The sequence below is a fragment of the Pempheris klunzingeri genome, chromosome 4 (genome assembly GCF_042242105.1).
Source record: "Pempheris klunzingeri isolate RE-2024b chromosome 4, fPemKlu1.hap1, whole genome shotgun sequence".
Lineage (NCBI taxonomy): Eukaryota > Metazoa > Chordata > Actinopteri > Acropomatiformes > Pempheridae > Pempheris > Pempheris klunzingeri.
Genome location: NC_092015.1, coordinates 9,782,890 through 9,802,162, shown reverse-complemented (window position 1 = coordinate 9,802,162; position 19,273 = coordinate 9,782,890). Strand labels below are relative to the sequence as shown.

Sequence of the window (19,273 nt, the reverse complement as noted above, 5' to 3'; positions counted from 1 at the left end):
TGTCTAGCCTTAGCGATACTTTTGAAATAATAGCTTTTTATTTATTTTTTTAAAAGAAATGGTTAACATTGGAATAAATATTTGCAACAGAGCTAATCAAGGTATAAAATAGTGTGTACAGAAGGTGCCAAAAGGTTGCTCTGCCATAAACACAGCAAATGAACTGCCTTTCATTCATTTCATATGTCTTTGAGAAAATAGTTATTGATGTTTTGCGGCCTTGCACAGACGAGATGTGACTGGCATTTGTAGGGGAGATGTAAAGGGCATTATAATATGATGGATGGGCCGGTTGAGATATAGCTGCAGATGCTGATAAGATAGCAGAACAGCAAAGCAGAGTCTCTTCGTTTTCTCAGCTCAAACATGTGACTGGAAAGGGGTATGACAGGTGTCTCTGAAAGCCCTGCGCTGCTTGTCCTCAATGTCACCCATCAGCAGCACTATCTGATTAAAACTGGCCATCCAGGGTGTCTCTTAACCTTAGGTACAAGTCCTCGTTCTTCCTCTAACTGATCACCTGATCTCACATGCATGCAAGCTCTCAAACACACACACACACACACACACACACACACACACACACACATATGATTGCTGAGAGGGACAGTAGTGGGGGCATACAGTACCTTGCGTGTTGACTGGGTTGGTGGTGGGTGTGGGGCTAGTAGTGGGAGCATCTAGATGAAAAGAATAAAAAAAAATAAGAACATATATAAGAAAAAAAGGAAGACAAGGGTAAAGAAATAGATAAGTCATTGAAAGTGAAAAGCTGTGCTGTTTAAAAAAAAAAAAAAAAATCACACCTTGCATGTGTTTCTATTGTGAATTAATTATTAGGAGCCTAAGAGCCCTTGCAAGCACAGAAGGGTTTTGAATACACCATGTTAGCTTACTCTGTTAGCATGCTAATTAGCGCTGATTAGGGCTAATTAGTTAATGGGAGTGTCTGTAGTTTTGTAGGTATTTGATCATAAAATTAAGTGTTGGACAGATTTTGACCCGATGATGGCGCTAGATGAAAAGTTAAGGGAGCATTAAGTTATTAAAATTCATCCAGAGTGTAACATGAACGTGTGCATCAATTTTTTTGTTAAATTGTTGATGAGATATCTAAGTGACTACTGAAACCAAGGGATCATCAAAGTAATTAGTATGTATCGTCTGGGTGCCACGAACGTTTATACAAAATTTGGTGCCAGTCCATCATGTAAATGTTGAGATATTTCCCTGGATAAGTGAGATATCAGATCTTCTGGACTGCACTAAAGCAGAAGTCAGGGGATCATCAATGTCTGTGTGATTTATCCTCTGGGCACCATGAATGTCTGTGCCAAATATCATGGCAAACCATCTAATAGCAGCTGAGATATTTCACTAAAAACCAAAAATGTCAACCTCTAGGTGGTGCTAGGGGTAAAAGCCAGCCACATCCCCTGAGAGCCATAAATGTCTGTATAAAATGTCATGGCCATCCATCCAACAGTCGTTAAGATGGTTCAGTCTTGATCAAAGTGACAGACCACCCACAGAGCCACACCCTCTAGCATGGCTAAAAAAAACTAAGAGAAAGACATTAATATTTCACTGTGCTGAGGATATACTATATTACATTATAGTAAGCAATTGTATTTCTGTTTTTTTAAATACATTTTCTAATTAACTGTGAAAATAATGTCTGGCAATCATGGAAAGGTATTGCTGTTTTCCACAGTCTCGATAATTAAGTCAAACCGCAAATTAAACCACTCTGGTGGTCTCCCGCTGCAGCACAGCAGAGCCCCGCGCAGCATCCTCCGCCCCTCACTGTACTGATTAGGCCTGTCACTAACCCCCAAACAAAATAATCAGAAAGACAAAATGGAGGGCAATTCAGGTATGCTATGGTACTAAGGAGGGCTGAAAGCTTCCTCATCAGGGGAATATATGCCTGACTCTGGTGCAGGGGAAAGATAGCACGACCCCTTGCTGTGGGAGAGTCGCAGCAGGGGAAATTGGCTGGCTGTCTCCATGCCTTTACTGTCTGCACTCCATCAAAAGACAGCAGTGGGGGACCACACACTCCCAAACTAATGATAAAACATCAAGGACAGCATAATGTTGCCGCTGGGGATGGAGTGTATGGTGGATGTGGTGTTGATGGTGGTAGGGGGGTATCAGGGTATCAGGAAAAAGATTCTCCTCTGACAGTATTTGAAGAGGGGGGTGGGCGATATTTCTTTCCCTGTGACCGAAGGCAGTCTGATAGCTGAAATGTCAGTGTCTGGAAGAGGGAAATTGGCCATTCAGGGAAGAGGGTCTTCACAAAGGCTGGGATAGGATGTGGCACATATAATATCCAGGCGAACAAGGATTCTCCATGGGCAATTTCCAGGCTGGATGACTCTGGGCTCAGCATTATGAGGGCTGAAATATGAGTGTATTTTGGAGAGGCCATATTTTCAGGGAGCATTTGTATCAGTGAGGAATTTGATGTGAGAAAATTTAGCCATAAAGTGAAACAATGTAGGAGAAATTGTTTATCTATGCCTGCTTAAACCAGCCTGCCAACACGACAGCAGGGAAGAGATTTTGTTTTCCTTTTGTCTATTTGTTTTCTCTTGCTTAAAAGTTACTTTTACATGGGATTTTATATAGGTCTTCTTGAAAAACAGGGGGAAATGCCTGCAGAAGAGGATGTAGCTTATATTATAGTATAACAAAAAAAAAAGATCTACAATCTGATCCGCTGAAAGTTATTCCTCACTATGTTGCACATTTTATGAAATCGGCGTGATTCACAAGGACAGTTTCACAACAGCCTCTCATAAGAACAGGGAGACTCATGAGGCCTGTCTGGTCATGTTATGTTAAAACCCTGATAAACCCCACATTTCCAGTGGCTTGTGAATCTCTCACTTCTTGTCCACGGAAGATTTATAGGTCAAAAAGTCAACTGTGGGCTAAACCATGGTGGTAAAAGCAGCATTGTTCTCCTGCCAACAAGCAGTGTGTGTGAGTTATAGCACCAGGTCACCTCTGAGAGAGAAAGGCCTCTCTCTGGCCAGCTCTCCCCCACACATCGCACCAGCCAGGGGGCACAATTCACAGCCTGCTACAGACACACTGGCGTGGAGAACAGCATGACAAGCCTCTTTCTCAGCCTTTCGACCGGCCACATACAATACATGCACTACAATAGGACTTGATTTGACGTGGATTTACATCGGCCTCACACCTGTCTGGGCTGTCGCACAGTGAAAGGTCGTTAGTCTTTTTGAAATAGGAAGAGCCCGAAGGACTAGCACTGGTAGCGGGTGGCAGCCGGATGAAAGAGAATTGATGGACAGTTCAGCTTGGCTCTATCAATAATGCTCACAAGCAAATATTTATCAAGAACAAAACCCCTCATTAGAATAACTGTATGTGTCGCATGCAGTTGGTTAAACAAAAGGCTTTTTTTTTTACAGGTGCGTGATGGCTTTGACTCGAGCAAGAGCTCATAAATTACATAACAAAAAAATAGAAATGCCTAATAAGATAGGAAAATATTAGTCTTTTTTAGAATAATGTGAGACAGAAATTGTGAGCTGGATATGAATGCTGCACTAGTGGACGGCTTGAGGTTGTGAGTTGCTGCTGAAAAGCTTCACAAAAATAGCACAAGGTTGTCATGCTAAGACCGATCCATGTAGCAGAAACACACTAATTAAGCCACTGTAGCAAGCATGATTAGTCTGGGACAACAAACCCTCACATGGACCACAACATGATTTTGTCTGGCATTAAATCCTCCAGAAAAGAGGAGTGGGAGTCGCAGACATAATTATACGTGGTTATGAGCACCTTTTACCAATCTCCTGTGTCTCATTATAGCCAGCCAAAGTTATATAGCTTCCAACGCTTGCACACCAGAGAAACGGTGTTTAATGGCAATTTGTGAAATATGTGGATTGGAAGTTACTAATTGAAGACGTCATGGCCAAAGGCACAAACAGAGAGCAGATATACTGTAAGTTGTTGGGTTTTTTTTTCTGGACCAGAGAACATTTGCCTCCCATTGCTTTTCATTCATTCATGCAAGTGTTATGGGTGCAGCATGAAGCAAATGATACATGAATTTAACAGCAGTAGACACACACATCACTCATGAGTTTTTAAATGCCTGCAGGCAATCCAATGAAAACTTCTCACGTATTAGAATATTATATGTAACTTTAAAGATCTGCGCTTGAGAAACAAGCCTGCATTTCTAACTTCCTTTGTTTAAAATAAAAAAACACAATCTGAGAGGAAGCACGTTAAGTCTCAGTTTCAAAGGAAGCTTTGCACAACAATTAGGAATTTAGTTTTGATAGCTTGAATAAGTATGCCTTGAGTGAGCTATTTGCCGGCATATGCTGTCCTTTTGTTTGGGAGTGATCATTATGGGCCCATTGGGAACAAGCAGATGTCATCATCTGCCTGGCAGAGCACGATGATGAATAACCATGGGGCGGCAGAGTTATGAGAGTCACAGGAAACCTATGTCACAGTGACAAAAATCACACATGTCAGCTGGTGCAATAAATGTGTTTCTCTGAACATCAACCAAACTACGTAATTGCTGAACATCAAACATACTATGATGCGAGAATCTGTTTATGTTCCCTTAACTGCATGCTGGGAGTTATTTTCTTCATACAATTGAAGTATTCCAGCAATGAAAAACTGGAATACCAGTGCGTCTCTGAGTGCTTTTTACCTGGGAGATTTGGATTAGTGAAGTCCTGCTGTGTTTGAAGTCCAGTTCATAAAACATTCCTAAAACCCCACATGGTTATTCTGCCTGCAAAATCAAAACATCAACAACAGATATCCACTAAACCTTTCAGGAGGCAGGGATTTCACAAGTGTTTTAAGTTTCCAGGTGTAGAAATTCAATCCCAGGTTACCCTTACAAAGTTGCACCCACAACACTCCATTTTTGTTCCTTAATTTCTCCTGGCTTTGACAGGTTTGTTGACGCCTCTGCCCAAGGCCTTGTCCCACCATTAAGATCCTATTCTACTACTTGGCCTACAATTGGTGAAACAATGTGAAAACCAATGCAAAGATGCAGATTTTCAGCAACTGTCACAAACATTTGCCAGCCAGACAAAAAAAAGTTACATTGCTGGATTTTGATAAACAGTTCATGGCTGTCAAAACGACCTAAACAAGCAGACTAAGTAATAATCAAAACAATATCATCATTCTGAAACGTGCCGTTCACTCTCACAAAATCCACAGTGAGCTCATTTCCAACAACTGCTTTGCTTTTGGCACAATGCTCTCCACCTCAGCTCTTCTCCTCGTCCCACCCTCTGCTTTGGGCACATGTTAGCTTTAAACATGGAGTGCTCTGCGTCAGTGTGTGATGAATCAAATGTAACGACATGCTTTTGTGCCATAGCATTAACCCACCAGGGTTTTTGTTTTGAACAACACAGAGCTGTCATGTCTCTTTCTGCTGTTTGAAAGTGTGCGCAGACTATTTCATATAAATAATGTTTAGCTGTTGTCACTGTTCTTTGAACAGTATGGCTCCTTGGACGAGGCTGAAAGTATCTACAAAAAAGTACAACGGTTTTGCCATTTCATTGGGCTCTTTTGGGGCAGTTATGGGCATGAGACCAGACAATGAATAAACAGAAATAGAATAGGGGGAAATATATGGTCCCAACTTACTCTTACATTTCCAATGCCCATGAGGAAAATGTTCTGGTGTAATGTACAGTATTATGCTTAAAGTATAAGGGTAATGCTGAGACGTGCTAATTTATCATATCCTAAATATCCCCTCCAGACATATAAAAATCCTCTGCTTTGACATTTACTCTTTCTGCCTCCCGTAAAAAATACAGATTCACTGAATATGCAAATATTGTTCATTTCAATAGTTTAACTCCGAGACCAGGATGTCTCCAATTTCTCTGTCAAGTCTATTTTCAGTGTTCATAGTAACTGAACTAGAGGCTTCAAGTTTCCACATCATGTATTGTTGAAGTTGCATATTGGATCAGGATTGGCCTCCAAACTTTTTGTAAGGTCACAAAAAAGTGTTAAACTCAGATTAAAGGTGAGCACAGAGAAACTTTCCCTCTTCAGCAGATGAATGCGAAAAAACAGCCTTCTAGTGTCAAACAATGCACATACTCCATTCTGCACAGTGAAGGTCAAACATCGGAGTGAAGTGGCAATATAGTGAGTCAAACACATTTTTGAGTGGAGGGGGACTTTAAGTTCTGAACCTCAGTTCATGCATTGTGAATTTGCCATGTTTCAGAAGACTCCTAGATAAATGTATTTTAGTCAGTTAGTTAGTTTGATGGATAAGCAAATCCCACTATAACCCTAATATCAAAAAATATTATTCCTCACACTGACATTTGTTTAACAGAAGGCCTTATAAGCAACCAAGACTTCCTACTAATACATACATTTAAATACAAACACACACTTGAGATACAGAAATAAATTCTCTATACAAAATACACCCTTATTCCTGGTTTCGGGTATCATCACTGGCAGGCAATGTTCTTGGCACACAGGCAGAAACAAATTGAAACTTGGGAGCAAAATACAAAATCCTCTTCTAAACAGCAGGGAGCAAACGCTCCAAGGAGAGAAAGCTAAACTCACCAACAATGACTGCACCTGCTGCAAATGTATTTTCCCCTCGTCCTCATCACCCCTGCCAGCCACCAAAAATAGGAAATTAAGGTCCGAGGAGTGTGAACTTCTCTGACGTCACGTTTCATGATTTCTAAATGATGAAGTCCTTGTCCTTTTCAAAACTTCAGTCACCGCCTGCTGTTCCCTCTTGGGGATTCAAGTGTAAGGATGCCTGGTGCACCTTTAAACAGTCGACTTGTTGGAAAAATTGTTGTGATTGCAGCCAAGTGAATTCACTGGCAGCAGCCTTCCTTATCTTTATGTATTCGTGTTTTTGTATATGTTATTTATCTTATGTGTGTGGTGTTATTTTGTTCTAATAATTGTTGTATTGTGGATTATAATGTGTTGGAAAAAAACAGAAAACACGAATGCTGTCAGTCATGTTGAGGTAAAAAGAAGGAGAAGCGTCGGCGAGGAGAGGTTCAAACCGTCAGGAACGAATTGTCCGCTGCATTTAAAGTCAAGTCCTGGGAGAGATGGTCCCTCTATTGCCCTTTACTGGTTGGCTGCAGAACACATTGAAATTCCACCCACTCCAATGGAAGTAAACAGAGCCAAATCACATCTTTATCGTAGAAATATGAGGTTGAATTTCTCCTACTAGACCAAATAGTCATAGCCAGCAGTCTTATGATCTTTTTGTTTTGTTTTATGAGTACGTTGAAATTTCCAGCTTCCTTGCCAAGAATTAGATGACAAGCTTGATACCACTCGTGTCTCAACACTAAATATGAAGCTACAGCCAGCAGTCAGTTAGCTAAGCTTAGGAGAAGGTCTGGAAAAAGGATAAACAGCTAGCTACGACATCTGGCGATTTTATAGGAGAGCAATGCTTAGCCAGTGGACTATGGAAGGGGAAGACCTGACAATGAAGGTAAACTGTTTCAGAGGATGGGAGAAGCAATGGAAAAGGCCAATGGATACAGCTATATAAAATCTCACTTCCTGGATTTCTAAAATGCCAGACTGAAGTCACAAGCCACTCTATCAATTACTTTCTACTCTGTATGGTTGAAACTCATCATGCATTACTAGTACAGCGGCAGCTCAAAGCCTAAAGCCAAATTTGGAGCTCTGTAGATTTGTCAACTGCAGCCACCTTCTAGGATTTTAAGCTCCCTGTTCCTCTCAATAATGGCTTACATGCATTTCTACCTTTTGAAATGTGATTCTGTTTCAAATGCTGAAGTAAATCCTTATAGTTTCAATACAGCTACTCTAACTGCCAAAGCTGCTGGAGGCAGTTAAGTCTATAAACCTATAGCAGCAATACAGACTGAATCCTAGTGTAGAGGAGTGACGGAGACATTTGAACATCCATTGCAATGAAGTGTAATACCAACCATATACATAGAGGATATAGTCATCATAGGCCTCTCCCACAGCATTGGATGCCACACAGCGATAGGTGCCGTTGTAGGACTTGTTGAGGTTCTCGATGTAGAGATCAGAGCCAGTGACCACAGCATGAGGTGGAACATCCTCGTCTATTCTCAGCCAGTTGATCTGATGGGGACTGGAGAGCATAAATACCACACACATCACTCAGGCGTTGTCTGTCCATGCTAGAAATCTGAAATAAAGGTCAAATCTGAGATTGTCTGAGGAGGGCCATCGGCAGGCCCTGTCTAATGATGTATTTTATTCAGCATGCTAACAACTGGTAACATTTAAATGGTACAATGAAATGTAAAGGTTAAGGGGGTGCTCGGACTTTTTGAAAAGGGGATGTACAGTGGAAAGCATGAAACTACATAGACATTTCCGTATGTTTTGAAGTGTTGAAGTGTCCATCTGTGTGAATACTCACTGTGGTTTCCCTTCTGCAATACATGTCAAATCTAGATTGTCACCCTCTCTAGTTAAGCCCTCAGGATATGTCACCACAATCTTCACTTCTGGTTTATCTGAGAAGAAAAGAGATGAATATTTACGATAGTCCAGCGTCATAATATTAGGTTATAGCAAAACTGGCTTTTTCCCCTCATACACACAGCCGAAGCAAGAGTGTATTGGACTCTAAAGTGAAGCACAGAGTGAAACATAGAGGAGGAAGGCATGATTATCCTATGTGCTCAGTAGACACTCAGTCAGTCTACAGTACCTACCAGCAAAAACATTTTTTTCTTCTTATCAATGCTAGCCAAAGATTACCAAAATGTCAAGCGGTTCCAGTCAAGCTTTCTCTTTTTCCTTGAAAGGTCAGACAAAACAGTTGTCTACCTGAAAAAAATTAATATTCTACACAGACCACAAAAGGGTACCTTAACCTTTCTTTGATGTTTAACAGTGTAAGGCAGCCTGTATTACTTCTTCAATCAATGCAGCATTTAAAGAACACCTAAACATTATTTGACACCTAAGCAAAAGTTATTTTTTCCCGTGTGGTGACTGGTTTGCATGGGCCGATGCACCAGTGGGGTGTAAGATTAGAATGCCAGTACTGCATGCTCAATAGATAACAGACCCGCAGTGAAGAGCATACAGTATATCTATGATCTGATGGTCGGAGGACATACTAAGAGTTTACCTGGGACACCTAAGAGTAAGTGCACCTCAAACTACGCCTGACCAACTGCAGCTACGATGCGGAGTTGAAGATACTTTCAATTAATAAAGGTCAGTGAAGCAGAATTTTCCTCCATTCAAAATCTAGTGCTTTAAAGTTACTCTTTAAAGGAAAGTTCTGGTTTGGTTTAATTTGGTGCATTTTCCATAAATGTGCTCATTTCAACTTGGTGGCTCATGCTAACTTTGTACTTGCCACCTCATTGGTAGAGAGTTGGGGAATCGACAATGCTGCTGTTAGCAATAATGGCCACTCCAGGTTGTTACTTTCCAAAACAATGTTGTGCACAAGTCCTCATTTCCCCAAATCTCCACAGTGGAGGTGCTGAGAGCAAAGTTGGCACAAAAGACAAAATAACAAAGACTCTGAGGTATATTTCGAATCTTTCCTAGTGAAAGAAAGGTCAAAGGGCCTTGTCTGTCAGTTTTTCAATTTTTCCAAAGTTGGCTTTTTAAAGTCACCTGTTTAAATTAACTGTCACAATTTCTGAATATGGTTTATTTTTAATCATTGTTTTAACTTAAAATAATAGTGATTGTTATTGTTATTAGGTGGTAACTTTAAGCATCAGAAGTATCTGTAGTAGGCATATGATTCTACCAATAAGTAGTTAAGCCCCAACTCGTCCAAGCAAGAGAAAATCTCTGATACTACGGGGCCTTCTGATTTTCAAAAAAGTCCACTTTTACTCACATAGCACTTCCAAGTGTCTTTGAGCCAGGAGGTCCTTTGCAGCTGGGTGGTCAATGACGCAGTCCACCGGCACTCCATCATCCTCTTTGGTGACAGAAAATCTTACTCGGCTGGTGACAGTAAACATCCTGTCGTACGTCTCTTCAACTGTTGTCTCACCTAGAAGAAAACATAGCAAGCATGAGAGGGGAAAAGAGTGAAAGGCTAAACGGCTCAAGAACAAATCTCCAATCCTGCAACAGCACCAACCTGCAGTGACCATAATGAGCAAATAGTCAGAGCTGTTAAGAGCACATTACCTGTCAAAGTGGAGTGCTTTCAAATGGCATTTACATTTAATTTATGACTCAGTGATGTGGTGCCTGAACAAGACTTTAGAGGATTCAGACGGGCCTGAGGCCTTCGATTGTGACGAGAGCAGCAAGGAGCGGCTGGGTCATATAAGCCTGATAATGAATGCCTCTGCAGCTTGAGGGTTGAGCATTGTTGGGGCTAACCCTGCAGTAATCTGCTGCCCACAAGGCCCTTGGCTGTCAGAGGGGCATTCATTTAGAGAGCATTACAATGCCACAGGGGCATCGCATTAGCTGCAGTGCTGAGTGTGATGGTTTACTCGCACTTAATGAAGTGAGGAAATAATTACAGCCCTACTCTGACCTGCAGCACACTTCCATTTCAGCCTTGTCACAAGGGAGCCTGGCTGGACTCAGGGAGGGCAAAACACTGTTGTTCCACAGTTGATGATCACCAATACACACATATGTGGCCTCTTGATGGATATTAACCCCATGTAACGCACACCCACCCACCCAAGACCTGCCTTCATAAAATTTAAAGTACTGGGATCGGTAAGTGGTCAATGCGCTTGAGGGCATTAAATCTGACCACTCTGCCAACTGTGGTGAGAGAACGGGCTGTTTGAAAAGCACACTGACCGTTCGAGAAGAGCAAGTAAGTCATAAAAGTAACATAATAACAGTAGGAATAAAAAGTGTGACGGTGTGATGAGAATGTATTAAAAATAAATGGCTTTCATTTAGAAACTGTGATTATCTTGCTGTTTACAGAATTAATCAAACGGGAAACAGCACTGACTGGTGAACAATTCATTTAATAATTCTGAAATGTGTTAAAACCTGAAATAGGGACATTACAGGATGCAGAACATATAATGCAGTGCGCTTCTCTACTCCCTGTGAATTGTTAACTACAGCCAGCATCTCAGCGATTTAACTTCACTCTAAAAAGCTCTGCAGGCATTAACGTGACACACAGCAAATTAGGTAATTCCAACCATCTTTAGTTAAAGTAGAGCGCTGTGATCAGCGGTAACACTCCCAGTGCAATGCCATCTTGTTCTTCAATGCCATATAACAACAGATATTTCACATTAAGAGCTCTATTGTCATCATGCAATCACAAAAACTAAAGCTGCGCACCAGGTCACATTTGTGAGGTCAATGAGGACGTTTGCAAGCACACCCGCCAGGTGCAGCGCCCTACACGCTAAAGAGTCGGGTGAAGTGGATGACGAATTGGAGGGGTGTGATGAAGTCATTATCCTCTCAGCCTGTCACAATTGGCACAATAATTGTCTCATACCCACCACAGTGCAGCAATACTAAAATGGCTCAGGAAAAGATGGCGTAGAGCAGGCGAGGCAGGTTTGGACAAAAATCATTCTCAAAATATAATATGAATAGTTTCCAATATATAAAGTGTATCATGATATAGCAAATGTGTAGAGAATCACTGATAAAATAATCACAAGTAATGTTGACAAATTACTGATGTTTTCACTGTTTTTGTAGGCTACAATAAAAATTTGATTTGATTACATTTCTTGCAAAACATCATGACTGCACTCCCGTCGATGTCAACTTAATTTTACAGCCAACATTATCATTATTGATGATTTTGGGCGAAAAATCAGAGCTGCTTCTATGAAACGTCAGAGACAAAATAGCCCCAGTCTTTCTTGAACTACCGTGTCTGCATGAAAGTCCCATGACGGTGTGCCTCTCATTTGACTTCGGCACCATGCACAATACCAAAGGGACGGCCAAAGCATATTTCAAGGTCAGAAAAAGAGCCTTTCATGCGCTCCTCTCAGCGCTGTCATAAAAAAAAAAAGTGTCTTCCAGTCCTCTAGTATCAATTATTTTTGGTCACGTTTGTTATTCTGGCAAAATAATGTTAATATGAAAACAGTTGGCAAACTTCTGAGAGTTCTGAGTCATGTTTTGAAGATCAGACTCATGCAGACGAAGCCATTATCATTGTACAGGCCATCCAACGCTTGTCAATTATCAGTGTCATCCAAACCCAGATGAGGAAAACAACTGCGGATCAGGTCGTGGAAGGACTCGAATTTGAATGCAGAGGAGATTTGAGTGTTGCAGCAGAGATGTCAAATCAAACGCTCTTGTGAGCATCAACCACTGATCAATCCCAGCGCAATCAAGCATAGCCTCTTCTCAGGGTGACATTTTCTTTCAGTCAGCTTCTAACCCGAGTCTTCTGCCTGCCAACGCGCTGAAAAGGAGCCACTCATCAAGCAGTTTGAATGTGGCACCGGCAGTAATGTAGCACCGGCATCACCCTTAGTAAAGCAGGCTACAATTAAGATAATATGGATGCTGAACTCACTCCACTGCATCAGTAAGGGATAAAAACTGTGCCACTAGACAAGTGAATTTTAATGATGTGTTTTAGATCTAAGTGTGATATCAAACTTTAATAATTTGGTACCACTTTCTCAAAACGCACCCTTTACAGAGGGGTTGTACACTGTAATTAATGGCTTTATTTGTTTGTTTTACTTTTACTTACACTTCTACAGATCAGTTAGGGTATAATACATTAATAGGAACAACTTTCGGGCTGCCAGGCTGTAGAAAATCTTGATGTATAAAGGAGCTAGTGTGTCACACTGGAGGAAGATTTTTCACATCCTGGTGACCTAAATTTTTTTAATTTGTCTTATTTGTAAAGCATTAGTAGATCATTATTAACTATTAATAAAACCATGATTACAGGTTATAAACCCTCAATTACATTAAAAAGAAATTAGATATTAGATATGTACATGTTACCAAAGACAGTCCTTATAATGTGATTAAACTATTTTATAATTAACTTTTAGATACTTGATTTCTCTGCAGCTTTCAACTGTATCCCACAGACATTTCAAGTGCTATTCACTGAAGAAGAGTGTGAGATACAGTCAAAAACTCACGGAAAAGTGACTTATGTGAACCTAAAGTTTAGAATCTGTATCAACAAATTTGAGTCCCTGAGGTCAAGAATAAAACTATGCTCAAGTTTACGTATTATTCCAAAATGTACAATTAGAAATAAGAGTAAACACGTGAATAAAGCTTTTATTCCAAATCAGATTTTTTTCCCCCTCTCTGAATGATTGCAATAGAAACTTTAATGGAGTGTATTTTTTTTATTGTGTAAAAGGCATGACATTTTAAGCTATTGTCCACGAAATCATAACATAGTATTTCTCACTGAATTTTAAGAAAATAAACTTAATCAGCTGCATGCAGTTGTACATGATCACATACCAATTTTAAAACATAATTTAAATCCATCTGTCTGACTGAACAAAATCTCATACTTCGGAGTCAGTAGCAGCTGAACAGTGGCCTCCACTACATTTAAATAATATTGCAGCTGTCATTTATGCTAACAAGCATTTTGTCACCTTGTGTGTTGAGGCTCTCTCAGGCCAGAGCCTGCCAGTCCTCTACCTGCCACCATGATCAATGGTTGCAAAAGCAATTCAGCCAATTTGAAAGTGTGTTTAAATTAGCCCGCACATTTCTTTCTTGCTATTACGGCTGTCTTGCCTGCACACAGCTATAAGACAAACATGATCACAGAAATTCTATAAAACCAGTGTGATGTGTGCATTTTAATCTCAATATGTGCAGGAGCTAATGAATTGTTTAGCACATCCATAATGAGTCGTGATTTGTGTTTTCTGGGGTACAGGAGGACGTGACTCTCTGGCTCTCTTTATGTATCCACTGCCACTATGGATTAGCCCCGCTCAGCATGTCAGTGGCATTTCGCTGATCTAACCATCCTGTTGTCCCTCCCTCCCCTACACAACACCCAACAACTCATAAACAGAAATTGACTTCGACTCCTGTAGGGAACACTGGAGGCACAGATGGCATTTAGCTTCAGATTCGCTCTTGTCTAAATATTTCATCTCTCAACAAGCCAAATGAATCCTCTCCATTCTAATACATATATAATTTGACAACAAGCCCAGAGAAAGCCACTCTGTGTAAATACGATATGATTAAAATGAATATCCTCCCTTGCTGTACAATAAGTATGTAATGAATAATTGATGACCCCTAATCATAACTGAGAGGTAATAGGGATTTTTTCACCACCCCAGATTGTTTATCCCCTCTCTGCAACAGCCTACAGCCGGCCAAAGGCGCTGATGAAATGTGCAGATATGTGTTCATAACATTGACTCTATAAAAGGAGTTGATGTAGCCTCCGGGTCTGAGAAGTGAAGCCAATGCATAAGTGCCTTAAACCTGCATTCTTAATAATGGCCAGGAGGGGGCAACTCTACTGGCTACAAAAAGTCAGATTGTATGGAAATCTGCCTCTCACTTGATTTATTACCCCAGTAAACATTTACCCGATTAGCTCATGGTCTCAATCGCTAGTTTTAAGTCTGCTGCAATACAGCATTATCTTACTTCCGTAAATTATGGTCCCATTTAGAGAAAAATATGATTAGAAAGGTATGCTTCAGAGTGTGGCTACCTTGTGACTGAGAAGTCGCTACCATAGCAACCTGTCAATCAGGAGTGAGGCATAGCAACGCACATCCATGGTCCTGTGAGCGTATATTTTGTTTGGGTGTTGTCTGTGTTTTTGTCTAAGACAGGGGTGTCCAAACTTTTTTCACTGAGGGCCACATACAGAAAAACACTGGGCCACTCACTAGAAGTGAGCTATATTGCTAACTTTCATTTATTAGTTGTGGTACAAGCTGGTCTTTGCCTTGTAGGCTCTTGTTCAGTGTGTTAAATGCCAACCAGAGAGGGTCACTGAGCTCAAGAAGAGTCCTTCTCTCTTCAAAACTGGTCCATTTCTGATCTCAGGGAATAAAACCGCTGCAGCACAGAGCCACGACTTAGCCAGCGCACATGACAGCCCCATCCGTCGTACCTCCACACAGCTCGTCCCATTTAATTCCGATCATGCGAACTGCACTTTAGCCTGCTAACATCAAGCAGCTCCTCCGTAATGCATTAGTGATCGTCATTATTCGTTATTAGCTGTGCTCTCATCGCACACTGCTTCTGAAACTTTCTACACTCGCTTGCTCTCTTACGTTTCCTTAACTCTGCCATTTTGGGTCACCTGTAGCAAATTTCTTCTTCTATTACTCATTTTATAGAGAATTTTCAATTCAATTCAATTTATTTGTATAGCCCAATATCACAACAGAGTGTCTCATAGTGCTTTACAAAGTTCACTGAAATAAACAAGTGTAAGCGAACAAACAATCTAATAAAGAGTCCAGCAGTCGATGAGGCCAATGGATCAGTCCGAGGCATCACCTGCCCTTTATGACCCTCCTTCTTCGGGAAGGAAAAGAGAAGCTGCCTCGTTCAAGACAGTTACGTGTTTTCATTTCATGGAAGTTAATTGTGACATTTCTGTCGCCAATAAATATCTTGCTCAGCATTCGGTTGTACTACAAGACACTCTGAGGAGTCCGCTTTTCAGTTTTTCTTGCAAGAAAATTTTTGCTCGCCAAAATTGGCATTGGCATTAATGTGAATCCCAGCTGCATCTTGCTAACCAAGCTATGTAGCTGGCTGGTTCCACCCTCTCCATCCATACTTGGGTGACCATATTTTCAAGCCTCCAAACCGGGACACTTCAGTGCACCTTATGTTTGTGCATGTGCACGCACGTGTTTATGCACGCACCAGCGGCGTTTTCATCAGAATGAGGGACAATTATTTCAGTGTTTAGCACACCTACTGAGCACATTTTCAACACCATGGATGCCATGAAGACAGCAGTTTTGTTCCTCCATACTTTACGAAGGAAATTCTAACTTTTAGCATACTGAGAGGTTCTGTCAGAGAGTGCAACCGTCACACAGACTAATCAATGTTGAATTCAGATGTGTGGTGCATTGTTTATGTTTTTGTATTGGGTTAGGTGATAATGAGTGAGACAGAATATGAGAAACATCTATGTAAGCGCTGAAAACATTGTTTAGATGTGGGACACCAGCTTGAAACTAGGACAGTCCCGAACAGACCGGTACGACTGGTCACCATAGATCCAAATATGGTCACGTCTGGATCCAAAAAAACCCCAAAATGGCGATGGCCAAAATGTCAAACTCCAGGCTTCGAAATGGTAGTCCACAAACCAATGGTAGACGTCATGGTAGCTTCATTATTCTTATATGGTCGTTTTATAACTATGCCAATCATGTATAGATCGTTTAAACTAAATTTAGAATATTTAAGGTTGTCTAGTCTTAAAAACATGCAATTCCACCAGCATTAACTAAATGTTCACAGTAAATATTTAAGCTACTTTAAATCTAAACAAGCATCTCTGAAATGAAGATTATTATTATTTCATGGCAAATGTTTTGCCACTTTTATGTGAAACATAACACAAACCTGGATTGAAGCTTTTCCAGTTGCGAATGTATAGTTTGATTATTACATACAGCTGAGCAAGCAGTTCAGGCGCATGGACAGGGGATTTAACACCTAGAAAGGAAAAATACACTGCTGTCCTTTCTGCCAGGCATGATTATCTTCTTTGGTACTTCCAATACATGTCAGTCACATAATCAGTGCAACACACATTAATGTTTTAGAGGAGAAGTACATTTTGTACACAGAGGACGTGACTCCTGAGACCAGGACTTGTAGGGAAGTGGACACGTCTGGAGCATTTGAAGCAAACTGGGGGAGGCTGTTATTCTACTGACCTGTCAGTTCTTCCTCCCCTTTCATCCATCTGATGGAGGCAGCTGGCTTGCTGCCCATGGCTGTGCAGGTGAGCTCTGTCTCGTTCCCCTCACTGACCACATCTTCGCGGCTCTCGATGATTGGGCTGCCTGGTGGGACTAACCCACAATGGCAACGTCAGAAAGACACCAGGATGACAACATTTATACACAAACACAATGTGGTAACACTTACTGATAAGAGTACAAAACGTGTTGAAGTGATGGGTGGATTCCTGTTTCTCCCCATTCAGAAATGTTCAAATCACTATTTTCACTCTACTAGTTTGTGTCATTAGTTAACACTTATTAGATCATCAATTAATGAACACTGTTATTTGTCTCTTTTATTTGATAAGCCTGTGGCCCTTTTTTTTCACTTTAACATTTCTGTCCATTTTTCTGACTTGTCAGCAGACACCTGCTGGTGTTTGGGAAAAACTCTTGTAACCCTTGTAAATGTGAGATAAACAACAACCATGTGACTGTTTGCATCTTATTTGATGAAAAACAATGTCATACTCTATGGGAATAGGTACTTGTCTACTTTCTGACTTTACCACTTTTTAGACCATCAAAGGAATGGGTCTGAAATGACCTTTGGCTGCATGAATAAATGTGTGTACATAACGGCGTGAGGCTGGACTTGCATACAGTGATGCTTTGAGCGAAATGCCCAAAGCACAAAAACTTATCAACAAAACTTACTAACTTAAAATTTTGGTGCGTTTACTGTGAATTTACTCTTCAAGCAGGCAGAATGTTAACCATCTTAGTTTAGCACATTAGCATGTACAAGTCACAGCTGAAGTTGATGCAAATGTCAGTATTTTTGCAAATATTTCTTCATATAGTAATTTAAATAGGGTTTTGGATTTACTGAAATGTTGTTGTGTTTGCACTAAATGAAACATCAGGGGACTATCAATGTCTGTAGGATTCATCCTCTGAAGACAAACAATGTCTGCTCAGAATTGAATGGCAATCCTTCAAACATTAGTTGAAATATCTGAGTCTGGACCAAAGTGGTGGAGCAACAGACCACTAATAACATAAACTCTCAGACACTTAGTCATTTCTCATAGCTGAGCAAAGGGAATTCATGATGCATCCATTAAATCATCATGAGCCGTGCATTAGTTATGCATTACTTAAGCACGCATTTTGTACTCTCATTATAAAGTGTGAATAAGTATATGTGATGACGTCCTATGGTTACATGGGTGTACATAAAATAGGATAAGACACAGTTGTCCCCCAGTCCCTTGCATTAGTCATTGCAGCAAACTTACTGAACTCCAGTTACATGAAAGCAAAAAAGTCAGCAGGGTGTTTATTTCAAGGACTCTTCAATGCAACCCTTGGTTCAGAAATACTGCAGCTAGGTTTCAATTGTACAACTAGAGTAATTACTTTAAAGTGCTTTTAATTCCTTTCAATCCCCCAGGATGTCTGCATGTATAATAAAGCTTAACTAGAGTAATTTCACTCCAAAGCATCAAAGTGTGGCACAGCTGACTCTCAATAGGGAATCGTTTGGAGCAGCCAAGTCAACATTCACCGGGATTCACAGAGTCAACACAGCTGCCAAACCCAACGTGGTCTGAGCCATCAGTTTCAGCATCTGCTCCTTTTCGTTATGCTGTTGAGCACCGCGAGAAGCTAATTGGCTGACATTTTGTTTCAGTTGCTAAAGATAACAGGATCAAAGATTACTATTATTTCAGATTCACTCTATAACAGAGCGAAATACAATAGAATTGTGTGTGTGTGTGTGTGTGTGTGGAGGGGTGTGATATGTGTGTGGGGTTCACACATGAACCCTCACACCTACCTAGGACAGTGATGTCTGCGTAGGCTTCCTGAGGAGGATCTGTGTAGAGCTGGCACACATAGCGTCCCTCATCGGAGAGTGACACATTGGACAGAGACACCCGCAGTTCGTTGTCAGAGAAATTCACCAGCTGGAACCGGCTGTCCTTCAGAGCTGTGGGGATACATGTGAGACAGAGACAGTGAGGATACAGAGTACAGGGACACGAACGTGAGACATGGAGTGAGAGGGAAGAGGGAAGGGGGAAAATGGGAAGCGGAGAAGGGTGAGAATGAGGGAGGGGATGGAGGAAGACAAAGGAGAGACAAGGAGAAAATGAGACAGAGATAAGAGTTGGGGGGGAAGGAAGGAAGGGAGAAGACAGAGCTGCCCTTTAGTGGGGCTTTCTCCTTAATTGAGTAAAAGAAAAGTGAGTTTCAAAATGATTCATACAAGTAGATTTATAAAGTAGCTTTACAGTTCACAG

The 19,273-nt window shown here is 40.9% G+C and overlaps 1 protein-coding gene across 1 annotated transcript in view; it reads right to left on the bottom strand.

Moving 5' to 3' along the window:
• Nucleotides 1-19,273, bottom strand: part of cadm1b (cell adhesion molecule 1b) — a 129,659-nt gene that overhangs the window by 8,976 nt on the left and 101,410 nt on the right. The window contains exons 4-9 of the mRNA XM_070829496.1: nucleotides 18,808-18,960; nucleotides 16,956-17,093; nucleotides 9,941-10,099; nucleotides 8,489-8,585; nucleotides 8,022-8,194; nucleotides 630-680 (exon numbers count right to left, since the gene is read on the bottom strand). Of these exons, the coding sequence (XP_070685597.1) occupies nucleotides 630-680; nucleotides 8,022-8,194; nucleotides 8,489-8,585; nucleotides 9,941-10,099; nucleotides 16,956-17,093; nucleotides 18,808-18,960 (771 nt within the window). The remainder of the gene's footprint in view (nucleotides 1-629; nucleotides 681-8,021; nucleotides 8,195-8,488; nucleotides 8,586-9,940; nucleotides 10,100-16,955; nucleotides 17,094-18,807; nucleotides 18,961-19,273) is intronic.